Source organism: Eleutherodactylus coqui, chromosome 4, assembly GCF_035609145.1.
Source record: "Eleutherodactylus coqui strain aEleCoq1 chromosome 4, aEleCoq1.hap1, whole genome shotgun sequence".
In the NCBI taxonomy this organism is placed as follows: domain Eukaryota; kingdom Metazoa; phylum Chordata; class Amphibia; order Anura; family Eleutherodactylidae; genus Eleutherodactylus; species Eleutherodactylus coqui.
In genome coordinates, this window is record NC_089840.1 from 59,738,670 (window position 1) to 59,752,973 (window position 14,304).

Genomic DNA, 14,304 nt, shown 5'->3' on the forward strand with positions numbered 1-14,304 from the left:
CCGGGTAAGACCTGCCCTAGGCAGCATTCCCCCACCCTAGCCCATCAGTACCTACTCAGCCTCTTGCTACCACATTTTGCACACATTGCAGTTAGCCATATTTCCCTCTGCACATACAGCTACAATTTTGGATTCTAGGGTGGAAACCAGTAGACTGAGCATGGCCAAATTCTCATGCAGTCAGCAGGAGCCTCTTGGCACAAAATGCCTGTTTCCCAGAATAGCCATTGAACCTATCCCATAGACATGGCTCTTAACCCGAAATGGGCACCCTCATTATCACTAGCGCCTTTAGACTTTACAAAAGCCTCCAGGTCCATTGTGGAGATGCTGGGCAGGACATCTAACCAGAACCCTACTGAAGGGTCCAATGCTGAGGACTTGTTCCTGCGGGTACGCATGCTTGGCAGGATCAGGAAACAACAATGTAAAATCCTTTTCTTGAATGTTCATTGAGGGATACAGCACCTACACATTGTTTTGGGGGAACTCGACATTTCTATGTTCTGAGATCCCCTACTTCATTTAGTTGTATGTTCTATTTGAGTTCAATATTCAGTTGACCTACTGCATGTGTACAAACTGATTTAGCTGAGTGACTGAGGGAGGGGTATACCTGGTAGGCGCAGTCAACTCTTCAGTTGCTTAGTGTCCATCTCCTAGTGGCAGGAGCTATATAGTGGTCTTCGCTGTCCGCCAATGAACATGCAAGAAAAGGATTTTATGGTAACAAAAAAAATCTTGTTCTAATCCTAACAATAAATATGGAAATGGTATTTAAGCCGGTGTATTCTGATGATACTTTTATGTATGTTCAGGAAGTTGATGAAGCCCATTTTGCATATGCATTCAAATACCTGAAAAACAAGCCTGTTAAAGAGCTACGGGATGAGCAGTTTCTCAAGATGTGCATTGCTGAAGAAGAAGGCCTGATTACAATTGACATCTCTATTGATATGAAGGACGTTGAAGGGTGAGTAGTAATAATTCATTTCTACCGTTAAACTCTAAACTCATTTGACACACGAAGTGAAATTACTTTCTCATCCGACTCATTGGGCGACACAGCAAGACCTTGGGTATAGCTGCTGCTGAGTTCTTGCTGTGTTTCCAATGAACGTGACTACAAATGGATTTTGTGGTAGCAAAAATCCTGCTCTTAACCCATTAAGGACCAAACGCTGTAAATATACGGTGCTTGGTCCTGAGCTTTAATCACGGACAATTGTAAATATACAGATATAAAGGCTCCTGCAGATCAGGTCCTCAGCTGTCAGTGACAGCAGAGGATCTGAAGGAGAAGACAGAAGTGGTTTTTAACTGCTTCTGCCTCTCCTTTACTAGCTACATAGCACTCGTACTTTCTCACTATGTAGAGAAAGCGTTAAGCGGCAATGCAGTTTCCTGCCTGGGACCCAACGATCATGTGATTGCCGCTTACCCCAGGTTGTCAGAGCTGCAGGGTCTTAGCAGACCCCTGACAGCGACTGTCACACTAGGGGGATGTTTCCTCCTGTATCTCCTATAGATGCTCCAGTTACAGTGGAAAAGTGTGAAATAAAATACTGTGTGAATAGTTTTATATGGCATCTTGGGGACATAGATATTAAAAGTTACAACAATAGGTTTAAAAAATTTGAAAATAATATATTTAAAAAATAAAACTGCCTGCCACCATTCTAAATCATTGCTATATCTACCATGTAATCTGAGGTTATACAAATTATATATTAAAATGTCCGAAAGAAAATGGCAAACTCGTTTTTGTACTTTATTTTAACGTAAATAGAATTTAAAAAATGTAAGAACTATAAATGTTGATTATCATTTACTTTTGTACACATTACTGCTAATAAAATAAGAAAACTGTAAAAATGTAAGTGGGAAAGATATTAAATAGCCTTATGTGTCGAAAGAAACCGCAGCCAAAATCATTTTGGCAGGCCAGGAAAACACAATAGGGCTATAAACCCACCACTTGGGTGAAATTGCTAAAAGGTGTCTAGACCTTCAGGACTGGAACACTCTGGTCTTTAAAGGTTTAAAATGGATTACAGTGTTCTCTAGCGGCACGTAAGATCCTCTGGGGGAGGGAAAGATTAGGCATTTGGAAATACAGCATACCAGAACCGTTTTTCTCACCAACGTCTGCCATCGATAGGGGGAGAGTCGTGACCTATTGGGTGGTCGTCCCGTCCTCCTGAAACTTCTGTTAAAGTGAATTTAATGGTTCATTATTTTTTCTCTTTGCAGTTATGAGCAGACCTACTTTGAAGAAATCAAGCAGTTCTATTATAGAGATGAATTCAGTCACCAAGTACAAGAATGGAACAGGCAGAGAACACTGGCTATTGAGCGGGGTTTAAAACAGTTTCTTTACCCCCAAATGGGTAAAGAGTTGAAGAGCAAACTTATAGTAGAGGCTAAAGAATTTGTAGTAAAGGTGAGACCCATTATGTAATATGCACTGCCATCTGATTACACAGACTGGGAGAAATTTATTAAGGCCATTTAAAAAAAATGGTCTTATGATTTCCCTGTTGCAAAATGTGCCTAATGCATGAAGAGAGACACGCCTCTTCATGTACTATGCACATCTCAGCTTCTCCATGTCCCTGCACAGAATTGTACGCCAGGTCTGACTTGGTTTTCATATCTGTTAGTCACAGTGAGGGTTCTACTGTAGTCTCTAAAACGTAACTTTTATTCACAAAATGAAAGATAAATAAAAAAGGGATTTTGTATGTCAAAATCCCAGACTTTGGACACACGAACAAAAAAGATAAAATCTAACCCCAATCATATGGTGGGGAAAGTAATGTATGAGCCGCCTTAAGAAAGGTGTTTGTGCCGAACGTATCGGATTTAACAGACCCCAATTTTTTATCCCTTTGCCCAGTCGCATATATCCTAAGGCTGGAGAGATACAATGTAGGTCGGCTCACTATAAATAATGTTCCCAAATTCAATTGGATTGCTGCAGCTATTCAATAAGCAGGAAAATTATGTAGGGCTCCACAAATTAGAGCAGGTGCATCGTTCCCACTGTTGCTAAATGCTGCCAGTTTAATCAAAAAAGCCGAAAAGTGTCTATGAGTATTGAGAGAAACCACACTTAATGCGGCTAGTTAGAGAGAATCAAATGTATAGCTGACATCTAATAATAGCTAAAGCTCAAAAATATTTCTTCTGAGCAATGGCAATAGAAAAGCCAACATACAGCACACCAAGCTGCAAAGTAAGATCTTAAAGAGGTTCAACACGTTTCCGCTACGGATAGTGTAGCCTCATCAGGAACCACAAAAAAATATATATATTATCAAATAAGTCAGCTTCAGATCAGCCGGTAAATCCCCGAAAATTGGGTAATTAACCTCCAAAGCATGAGGGAGATAGACGATCCTAACACTAAGTAATAGGTCAGCTTCAGAACAGCCGGTAAATCCCCGAGGTAGGGAGATTAACCTCAAAGCATGAGGGAGATAGACGATCCTATCACTAGGTACACCCAAATAAACCCAGTTTCCCCCCCAGAAAAAAAATAAAGTTTGCAGGAACAAAATAAAAAAAATGGCAGCACCAGCCTCTGTGGTAGGTGCCAGCCTCACTGTGACTAATTAATTCTACACCTAGGTATTCTTCCTGCAACTGTGAAAAAATTTTTGGTTTTCATATCTGGTATAATTTCCACCAGCTCTGGCATAAAATTTATACATACATTTTTGGGTCATGCCTCCTCCTAAAAGCCCTGTCCACTTTTTAAAAAAAATGAAATTTGGGATGATCATGATGCAAAAAAGTCAAAAGGCTGCATATTTTTGTGCACATCCCCACTTGCACAAAAAGTTGTGACTTTTGTACGCCAGAAACTGGTGTTAAGAGTTTTATGAATGATCCCTTATGTTGGGTTGTGCTGTCTGTGTTTTTTTTTTCTCCAGTTGCATGATAATTCATAACTGTGGGACTTGACTAATGTCTAAGTGCAGTTGTTGCATCAGTCTTTATGAAGGCTATACTAACAAGAAATGCAAGAGTGAATTCATCCTTACCGGTTAATTTAATTAATTAAATTTTTATTTTTATTTTTTTTAAAGTCTTGTAGCCGTAAATTGTACAACTGCCTTAAGGTGGCGCCATACCGTCCTGACCAGCAAGTAGAGGAAGATGACGACTTTATGGAGGAGAATCAAGGGAAAGGAATTCGTGTACTAGGCATTGCCTTCTCTTCTGCCAGGTGTGTCTATTGTGAACAGATTACCAACACTACTTCAGCATAATACTTGTATATAAATATAATGAAAGAATCCAGATTTGTATGATATAACACTCTTTAGGCATAGTCTGGCCCACAGAAGTATATAGGAAGATTACAGTATCTGTTTGGATACTTTCCAGACTTCTACACCTATGCTATTGGGCACAAGTGACCTGAACAGAGCCCAATACTCCCACTTGGTGTCCTGTCAGCATGATAAGCCTGGGGTTTTAGACATGTTAATGTATAATGCACAAGTAAATCTGAATCTTATGTGACTATTACATTTGCCATCCTTTGAAAGTCTGAGGGTCTTTGACTTGCTGTATATCGGTGTTTATTATGTTTTTGTGGTTTTTTTTTTTTAATTAGAGATCATCCTGTGTTTTGCTCCCTGATTAATGGAGAGGGTGAAGTGACAGATTTTCTACGGTTGCCGTACTTCACCAAACGAAAGAATGCATGGAGGGAAGAAGAAAGAGAGAGGAAGGTTGGACCTAGTGTCATATTCATTACATCATTCTGTAATTTATTAAAGTGAAACTCTGAAATTTTCCTTTTACTTTTCATAGGCTCAGGACATGGAGACCCTAAAAAAGTTTTTGACGAGCAAGAAACCTCATGTGGTTGCCATATCTGGTGAGAATAGGTATGTCTTCTATTTTACTGGACCTTTTAAGTGAATGTGGTCTGTAACTTGCAGTTCTCTAATTACAGATAATCCCCTACTTGCAAACATTCGAGTTACGAAGTCCGCTACATACGAAAAAAGTGACAGGCATTCCATCAAGCCATGCCATAGGCACGGCTTGATAGACGCTCTGCAATAATAGCCATGGAGCCTTTCAGAAGGCCCCCGGCTGCCATGGCAATCGCACATCAACCCGTGATCTTATCGCGGGGGGCAGTGCGGCACCCCTGAACATTGGTCGGGGAATTTAAATGCTGCTGTCAGAATCGACAGCAGCATTAAAAGGGTTAACAGCTCTGATGAGCAGTGTGGCTTATCCGAGCTGTTGCAGGCGGATGTCAACTGTAAAAAACAGCAGGCACCCGCATTGTATGGACGGGGATCCACCCACGATTCCTCTCCATACAAACCGCAGTACGGACATACGAACAAATGCACTTACGAACAGGCTCCTGGAACGGAGCCTCTAGGTAAATAGGGGGACGATTTGTAAATGGTGTGTGTGTTTGTTTCGAGCCAAAGCTAGAAGTAGATCCGCGAGATTTTCGCCGGGAGAACCGCTGCTGCAAAACCCGCGGCGGCTTTGAAGCGGCCCGGCCGCTTGCTCTTCCACTGCGGCCGGCGCTCCCATAGAGGAGAGCGCGGCCGCAGGGGGGGGGGGGGGGGGGGGGAACGGACATGCTGCGGTCGGCAAATCCGCGCTGCAGCGGCGGCTTCTGCTGGCTTAGCCGTAGCGGATTTGCCGTCCCGTGGCTGGCTAATCCCGGGATTAGCGGCCGCATGCGGATTTGCCGCGGCGAAATTCCGCACGGAATTTCCGCGGCAAATCCGCCCCGTGGGAACCCAGCCTAAAACCACCCACAAATTCCGTTACGAATCTGCTTCATCAGACTTTGAGAAGTCTATACATAGAGTTTTTGCTGTCCTGCTTATGGTGTTTTTTCCTTTTATTTCAGAGATGCACAGATGATGGTTGATGATGTTAAACGCATTGTTAACGAGCTTGAGCAAGGCCAGCAGATGTCATCTATTGGGGTGGAATTGGTGGACAATGAATTGGCAGTCTTGTATATGAACAGCAAAAAATCTGAAGTAAGATGTTAAGACTGCTATATAGATATTGTGGTTTATTTAAAATGTCTTTAAAAGTTCATTTTGCTTTGGGTTCGAAAGAGATTTGTGTCTAGTAATTTTGGGATCTGCTAATGGTTATTTTCCACTTCCTATCATGATTATTGGATCTCTTGGCTCATATCTTTTTGTTTCACAGAATGACTTCCGAGATTACCCTCCAATTTTACGCCAGGCAATTTCCATTGCTCGACGCATCCAAGACCCCCTGATTGAATTTTCTCAGGTCTGCAGCACTGATGACGATATCTTGTGTCTGAAACTGCATCCATTACAAGTAAGTATCAGTTAATACTTTTGCATTGCTTACTCTTTTTTTAAGCTCATCCGGTATTATATTCTAGTTTTCCTTTTATTCTAGGATCATGTAATAAAAGAAGAATTGCTTAATGCCCTGTATTGTGAATTTATCAACCGAGTAAATGAGGTGGGAGTGGATGTCAATAGGGCCATTGCTCATCCATACACTCAGTCGCTCATTCAATACGTTTGTGGACTCGGACCCCGTAAAGGCACTCACCTGCTTAAGGCAAGTAACCTATCTTTTACGGTCACTGCCAAAGAAAATATTTGAGGCGTAACAGTATTTCCCATTTTATTGCATTTGCTAAGCTAAATTAATATTAATGTTGTTGTGCTTTTCAGATCCTTAAGCAGAATAATACACGATTGGAAAATCGCACTCAGCTTGTCACTATGTGTCACATGGGTCCCAAAGTTTTCATCAACTGTGCTGGCTTCATTAAGATTGACACAAATTCTCTGGGTGACAGGTTAGTTATTAGTCTGAAGTTGACATTACAAACCACAGTACAGATCTGTGCTGAAACATTCATAGTTCTCATCTTTTCCTAATCTTACACATCTAGTACGGATTCCTACATTGAAGTCCTAGATGGCTCACGAGTGCATCCTGAAACTTATGAGTGGGCGCGCAAGATGGCGGTAGATGCCTTAGAGTATGATGAGTCCGCTGAAGATGCCAACCCTGCAGGAGCGCTAGAAGAGATTCTAGAAAATCCTGAAAGATTAAAAGATCTAGATCTGGACGCATTTGCAGAGGAACTTGAGAGACAGGTTTGTTTTAATGCTAATCTAAATAGTTCCAAATGTTTGATTATTTTGACACACAGGCAGTTGCATTGCCATAGATATTGATGTTTATTAACTGATCTCCAGATTATTGGGAAAGTGCCTCCCACCAGAAGATCTGCAAATGGGGCGTACCTTTTGAGGGCAAATGGTCCTTTTATTCCTCCTTTCTGGCCTATCCTTTATTTGGGACGGCTGCTGCATTTCCACTCTGTGGGGACCCTGCGACCTATCCCTGTGCCGTGGCCTGTACTGCTCTCCTGCAGCGCCCCTGGCTATCAGGCGCTGGTCTCCTTCACAGGTGGCGCTGCTTCCCACAGTCTGGTCTCTGAACACGATGTGCTCGCAAACCTGGCGACAGAAGGGTGGAATCTCCAGGTGTAGCCAGCACGGTCCTGTCCCTCTTCATAGTGTGGCAGGTTTCACAGCAGACCGCGAGAGTCTGTGTGCGGCTGCGAACTGAGTTCTCCCACAAGTCTTACAGCTGCTCTCCTGAGTCTCGGGCACTAATCCAGACTTCCGCTTCAGCTTAGTCAGGGCACTTCCTTTAGGGTGGGTTAGGCTGCCCTCCTTAGCCAATCATGGCATGCTACGGTTGAGTGAGGGCTTTCTACGTTTCTCCAGTTTCCTTCCTGCACACTAATACTATACATTGTTATTGGATCCTCCCATTTTCCTCACTGGGTCCGCTGAGATCCTTATTCTTCTTCCTGTATTTGGTCTCAGATTTCCCTACAATGTTATGAGACCAGTGGTGCCTCTTGAGTTGCTTCTCACAAAGCTTGCAGCAACTATTTGGCATTTCAGCTCTCCAGAACTGATAAGCTCTGCCTGGTGGCTAGTTATCCTTACCTATTGCTCCTCCTGCAGGGCCTCTAGTGGTAGGCCTTTACTATGTGCTCTATGTATTTATGTCCAACTACAAAGCTGACTGCTGTAGTCAGGGGTCCAGCCAGAGCCACATATTTTGTGTGGTCTCACTGCAGTACCAAACTTCCCTAATTGTCTCAAATTGGAATCGCTAGCCTATTCTCATTTGCAGAAGGAAAGACTAGAAGTAATGGGATGAAACTAAAAGGGAGCAGACTGATTTAGATTAGAAAAAACTTTCTGACAGGGGGATCAATAAGTGGAACAGGTTACCACGGGAGGGGGTGACTTCTCTTTCAATGGAAGTGTTCAAACAGAGGCTGGACAAATATCTGTATTGGATGATTTAGTGAATCCTGCATTAAGCCGGTGGTTGGACCAGATGACCCTGGAGGTCCCTTCCAGCTCTACCATTCTGTGATTCTAAGCCTCCAGAAGTTTTGGGGTTCTTTTTGGTATGTTTTTTTTTTTTAAATGATTTATGTAGTTGCTTCATTTTGTTCGTTGCACTCTGTCATATAACACATTAGGTGATATAGAAGTTAATTGTTGATAAGGAGATCCATCTGGACGGTGCTGCATTTGATATGAAGTATCATTGCTTTTGAATTTAAATGTAAAATTTATTTTACAGGGTTATGGAGATAAACATATTACATTATACGATATTCGTGCGGAGCTCAGCTGCAGATACAAAGACCTTAGGACTCTATACCGATCGCCCAACCCTGAAGAAGTATTCAACATGCTGACCAGGGAAACGCCAGAGACTTTCTATATAGGTGATTATAAAGAGCACTTCTAGTAACATTCTTGTGCCTCTACTCCAGACCTCTTCCTACATGTTCTTATGTCTCCTTCCTGTTTTGCTGATGACTTTCTATATGTTAGGCCGCCTGCAGATGGCCAGGTCGGATCCGGCAGCGAGGATTCTCGCCGCGGGACCCGACCCGAGCGCCTGCAGAGAGCAGCGTGTACTCACCCGTGCCCCGCGGCCACGGCTCTTTCATGTGCCTGCGGCGGGTGAGTGACGTTTCGCACGGCCAAACAGCGGCCGTCTGCATAGGATTGCGCTTGTCAACGCAATCCTATGCAGGCTTCCAGCGGTGGAATTTCCGCCCGTCTGCAGGCGGCCTAACGGACATGGCGGTACATGTCACTCAGGCTGAGCTTCTATATGATGTGTCCTTTTTCCTCACACAGTGTCAAGAAATGGCTTCCAAGTTGCAAAGTTTGTGACTTTATTTACAAAACAATTCTATCACTTTTCCAAACCAAAAACTGACTGAGCCATGCCAAGTACAAAGTACTCCCCAGCCCATGCATTGTTTTGGTCTGTGGTCACCACTACTAGCAGAGTATATCCTATACTAACTTCTGGATGTCTGGTGCACAGATACGTAACATGTCCTTTACTGACATACAAGTTCATAACACTGATGCACCATTCATTGCCAACTTGCCATTGTAGAGGATGGTGCCCTACTGCCTTGCCACGCTGACTTATTTTAAAGTTGCCAGAAATCTAAGTTGTTGCCATTCTTTTTTTTCAGGTAAACTTATCACCTGTAATGTAACTGGAATTGCACACAGGCGACCCCAAGGAGAAAGTTATGACCAGGCAATCAGGAACGACGAGACGGGTCTTTGGCAGTGTCCGTTCTGTCAGCAGGATAACTTTCCAGAGCTCAGTGAGGTAGATAAAGCAGCCACATGAGGCTAATCTACCTGCTGCCTAATTCATTGGATAACCAGTTATTTATTCTGTGGTGCAGGTTTGGAATCATTTTGACAGCGGCTCTTGTCCTGGTCAAGCAATTGGTGTTAAAACCCGGCTGGACAATGGTGTAACAGGCTTCATCCCAACCAAGTTCATCAGTGATAAAGTAGTGAAGCGGCCTGAAGAAAGAGTAAAGGTATGTTCTGCATCTGATGTGTAAGTAGTTCACACCAGTCTTATTGATAACGGGACCCTTCGACTAATCATTTCTCCATGTTAGGTGGGCATGACTGTCCATTGTCGAATAATGAAAATCAACATTGAGAAGTTCAGTGTGGACATGACTTGCCGTACATCTGATCTAATGGACAAAAACAATGAATGGAAGTTACCGAAGGACACTTATTATGACTTTGATACAGAGGCTGCACATCACAAACAAGAGGAAGAGCTGATGAAGAAACAGCAGCGTACAAGTAAGTCCTTGGTGATGGATTTCTGTGGACAAACTTGAAGTTGGTCAGTTTACAGCAATGTTTGTATTTTTTTGTGTGTGTTTTTTGCCCTGAAGCTTTAAAGTGGTTGTGAAATTTGCATGACAACTTCACAAAAACCCATGGTCCCCAATGGTGAAATGACAAAGTGGATTCTGTTACTGAGAGTCAGATATAAAAGGGGTTGTCCCGCGCTGAAACGGGGTTTTTTTTTTTTTTTTTTTTTTAACCCCCCCCCCCCCCCCCGTTCGGCGCGAGACAACCCCGATGCAGGGGTTAAAAAAACAAACCGGAGAGCGCTTACCTGAATCCCGGCGGTCCGGCGTCTTCATACTCACCTGCTGAAGATGGCCGCCGGGATCCTCTCTCTCTGTGGACCGCAGGGCTTCTGTGCGGTCCATTGCCGATTCCAGCCTCCTGATTGGCTGGAATCGGCACGTGACGGGGCGGAGCTACACGGAGCCGGCATTCTGCACGAGCGGCCCCATTGAAGACAGCAGAAGACCCGGACTGCGCAAGCGCGGCTAATTTGGCCATTAGAGGCCGAAAATTAGTCGGCACCATGGAGACGAGGACGCTAGCAACGGAGCAGGTAAGTATAAAACTTTTGATAACTTCTGTATGGCTCATAATTAATGCACAATGTACATTACAAAGTGCATTAATATGGCCATACAGAAGTGTATAGACCCACTTTGTTTCGCGGGACAATCCCTTTAAGATTCACCTATTTAAAAAATTTGCCTATGTATAAGTCAGTCCTTTCAAAGGAAGAGACACTTTACAGCAAGGCTGTGAATAGAATGGGGCTACCAGAGCAGGATTTCGCTCCTGCTTAGTCTGTATGCTTAAATGGGGTGCTCTCACAATTGACTTTAGGGGTCCTAGCTCATTATCTAAATGGTACTAAATCACACTGATACCATCTCTGGTTTCTGTGGAACCCCCTGGGAGTAGGTCCGGTGATATTCTCTGTCCATCCACTGCTGCCTGCAGTGCATCGCGGCTTGCTGAAGCCTATATCTATATCCAGCCCCGTTATAATAGTACAGCATTAAAAAACATTTAAGATGTTGTCATGGAAATTTTAGATGCCCCTGTTCTTATTGGAAACTTCAACTCCGTTGTAGATTTTTCCTTTTGGGACCGGGTCAGAGCGGATGGGTCTGTCTCAGAGGGCTCATTGACTCCTTTGAGGCATCTACTACACGAGTGCTCTTGATAGATATTTGGAGTGTCAGAAACTTGGGCATCCGGCAATACTCTTGATATTCAAGTACTTGTCAATTACTGTTATGAATTGGTTTGCTAGTCTGCAATGTGCTGATTAATTAGGGTTCTGTTTCTACCCTGTTCTCTCTCAGGCAACTCGCCCTTTTTAACGGAGCTGCAACTTGTAGCCCCGGATAACTTAAGACTTAGACTGTGGAACCTGAATGCATTCTGACTAAATGACATTGACTGTTCATCTATTACTGGTGCTTTAGAGGTTTTTTTTAATTTTTTTTTTATGCTGAACTATAGCTCCACAAAAATCTGTAATGAATGGGATGCAATCAAGGCCTTCCTTTGGGGAACCCTCAACCAAAGTGCTGAAGCCATACACAACTAGCCAGAGGCCCAAGAGGCTTTGAATCAATTCATTTTAGAAACTGCAACTAAGGGGTTTTCTAAAACTGGCTATTTTTTAGGAATGATAGAAAACCGCCCTCATGCTGGCTACCCTTGCTAAACAACAGTGGGGCAATGCATGCAGAAAAACTTGGGAAGTAGTTAAAACTTCGGCAGAGGTTAGATCCATTTTTCATTCTTTTTATGCCTCTGTGTTCTACCAAAGTCCATAGAATTGCAAACCAAATCTCACTATCTGGGTGGCGTACAAACTGATTGCGCAGCATTGGATAGATGAAAAGCCCCCAACAATTCCAGAGTTTATAGGAAAGGTCAACTGGCTCTTATCCTTGGAAAAAAGTGTAAACCTTAAGAAAAATGCCAGTGCAAGTTTGCAACACTATGGGCGAATTGGCTAAACGCACCTGGTTTGGCACCTCCTTATACTAGCACTTTGAGGTGGGAGGAGGAGGCCTTCTGTCTGAAACCCCGAGATCTGAACATCTTATTCCAAAAGAGAGGATGTTCAGGTCTTGTCCGACGTTTACCTTGACTTCAAAGAAGTACGTCGGGAGGCGCTTTTTTTAAATACATAACTATTGGCGTATAGATCTGTGCGCTCGTTTTATCCTCGTAATCTCTGATTGTGCCATCTAACTGAGCTAGGGATACCCGTGTCAAATGTGTACATGTGTTATTGGTATGCCTGACCAATTCTTGGCTGATTTGTTGGCTATGAAGATTGACCCTCATGTTGAAGTATGATGTCTGTGCATAAGAAAACAAGGACTATGATTTATTAGTAAAGTAAATATACCGATTGTGAACGTATAGTCTATGCTGGCCTTCATATAATATACAAAACACCGAAAAGATGAAAGGTCAGGAGAGAGCAGCAGAGTGGGGGTTAAGAATCTCGCCGTATTACTTTGTTATATATAATTAAAACATTTTTTTTAAAAAACCTCTTATGATCCCAAGAATGAGAATAAAAATCAATTGCGGTAACACCCCTTCAAGGGTGTTCTTAAAGGGAACCTGTCACAGCTTCACAACACTGTAAGCAAAGTTATAATGCTGTTAGGTGTTGTGATAGGGAGCTGGGAGATATATAATATAATTTTTCAAATTTATTTTTTTTTTTTTTTTTTTTTTTTAATGCTTGCCTGGTTCCTGCGGTGCCCCTCAGAAGTCGGCGTGCGGCATGACAATCTGACTTTGAAAAGAGTCCCGTGCGTGCCCTCTCGAATAGACGTATATAGGAGAGCGCACATGTACTGTTCAAAGGGGGACATGGCAGCAAAGGGCTGGAATCTCCCGGCTCCCTGTCGCCTAGTTTATGGTGCTGCGGGGTCGTGACTGCTTCCCTTTTAGCAGTTGGCGCCTTCAAAGAAAAATATGACCTATTCTGTTTTATATTGTGCATATGTTGAATATTCTACTAATCTGAATTTCTTCTTTGGCTGCTTGATCGTCCTTGATGTACTTCAAAACAACAGATACTTAGAACTACTGTGGGAAGAATTCAGAAAATGACTTTAGTAATATTAAACCTTTTCACTTACAGCTTACATCAAGCGAGTCATTGCACACCCGTCTTTCCACAATATAAACTTTAAGCAAGCAGAGAAGATGATGGAGACGATGGATCAGGGAGATGTCATTATACGACCAAGCAGTAAAGGAGAAAATCATCTAACGGTAACCTGGAAGGTCAGCGATGGGATCTACCAACATGTAGACATACGGGAAGAGGGGAAAGAAAATGCTTTCAGCTTGGGCTCCACGCTCTGGATTAATACTGAGGTATGCTTAGTAATCCTAGAATACAATTTATGATTACAGTAACTTTTCACTTACATGGGTGTGTAATGGATGCTGAGAAATATCACATTTTAGAGGGGTTTTCCTTATTTAATTTATGGCATATCTATAGGGAATTTCAAATGTCAGGTTAGGGTCCAAGTGGTGGTGCCCTCAGAAGAGCGTCTCCTGACTCATAAAGATGAAATGGAGAGGCAAGTGCTTGTGTGGTTGGGCCGGTCTCACACGACCGGATAGGAATTACAGATTCCGCGGGCATATTTGATCAGCGGTAATATGCAGATTAATCAAATGCATTGGATTACACAATGTCGCTCACATTAGCAGTCAGAATTGCATAATCCGCTCGCAGAAAATAGGGCGCGGCATGTTCGTTCTATTTAAATGCGGAATCCGCAACATGGAGCCCATTGTTCTCTATGGTCGCGGATATACCTACAGCCCATTTGTAATTACATGCGGGTATCCACTTCATCACTAAGTGACAGCGTTGGAAATGGGAACAAAAAAATGTCCAGTGCATGACTACCTGCATGAGTCCGCGGTCATACGCTGTACACTACGCAGCCGTACACAGGGTCACTGCTGCGGGCCTCTGCAAGCGGATTTGGCTTAC

At 43.1% G+C, this 14,304-nt stretch overlaps 1 protein-coding gene across 2 annotated transcripts in view; it reads left to right on the plus strand.

The window, feature by feature from the left end:
• Positions 1-14,304, plus strand: part of SUPT6H (SPT6 homolog, histone chaperone and transcription elongation factor) — a 41,765-nt gene that overhangs the window by 21,973 nt on the left and 5,488 nt on the right. For both annotated transcript variants that reach the window (XM_066599549.1, XM_066599548.1), the window contains exons 16-30: positions 819-973; positions 2,254-2,443; positions 4,095-4,234; positions 4,628-4,745; positions 4,828-4,904; positions 5,903-6,038; positions 6,217-6,354; positions 6,439-6,606; positions 6,723-6,850; positions 6,947-7,154; positions 8,674-8,821; positions 9,593-9,735; positions 9,815-9,955; positions 10,040-10,235; positions 13,432-13,670. In XM_066599549.1, coding sequence (XP_066455646.1) covers positions 819-973; positions 2,254-2,443; positions 4,095-4,234; positions 4,628-4,745; positions 4,828-4,904; positions 5,903-6,038; positions 6,217-6,354; positions 6,439-6,606; positions 6,723-6,850; positions 6,947-7,154; positions 8,674-8,821; positions 9,593-9,735; positions 9,815-9,955; positions 10,040-10,235; positions 13,432-13,670 — 2,325 coding nt within the window. The remainder of the gene's footprint in view (positions 1-818; positions 974-2,253; positions 2,444-4,094; positions 4,235-4,627; positions 4,746-4,827; positions 4,905-5,902; positions 6,039-6,216; positions 6,355-6,438; positions 6,607-6,722; positions 6,851-6,946; positions 7,155-8,673; positions 8,822-9,592; positions 9,736-9,814; positions 9,956-10,039; positions 10,236-13,431; positions 13,671-14,304) is intronic.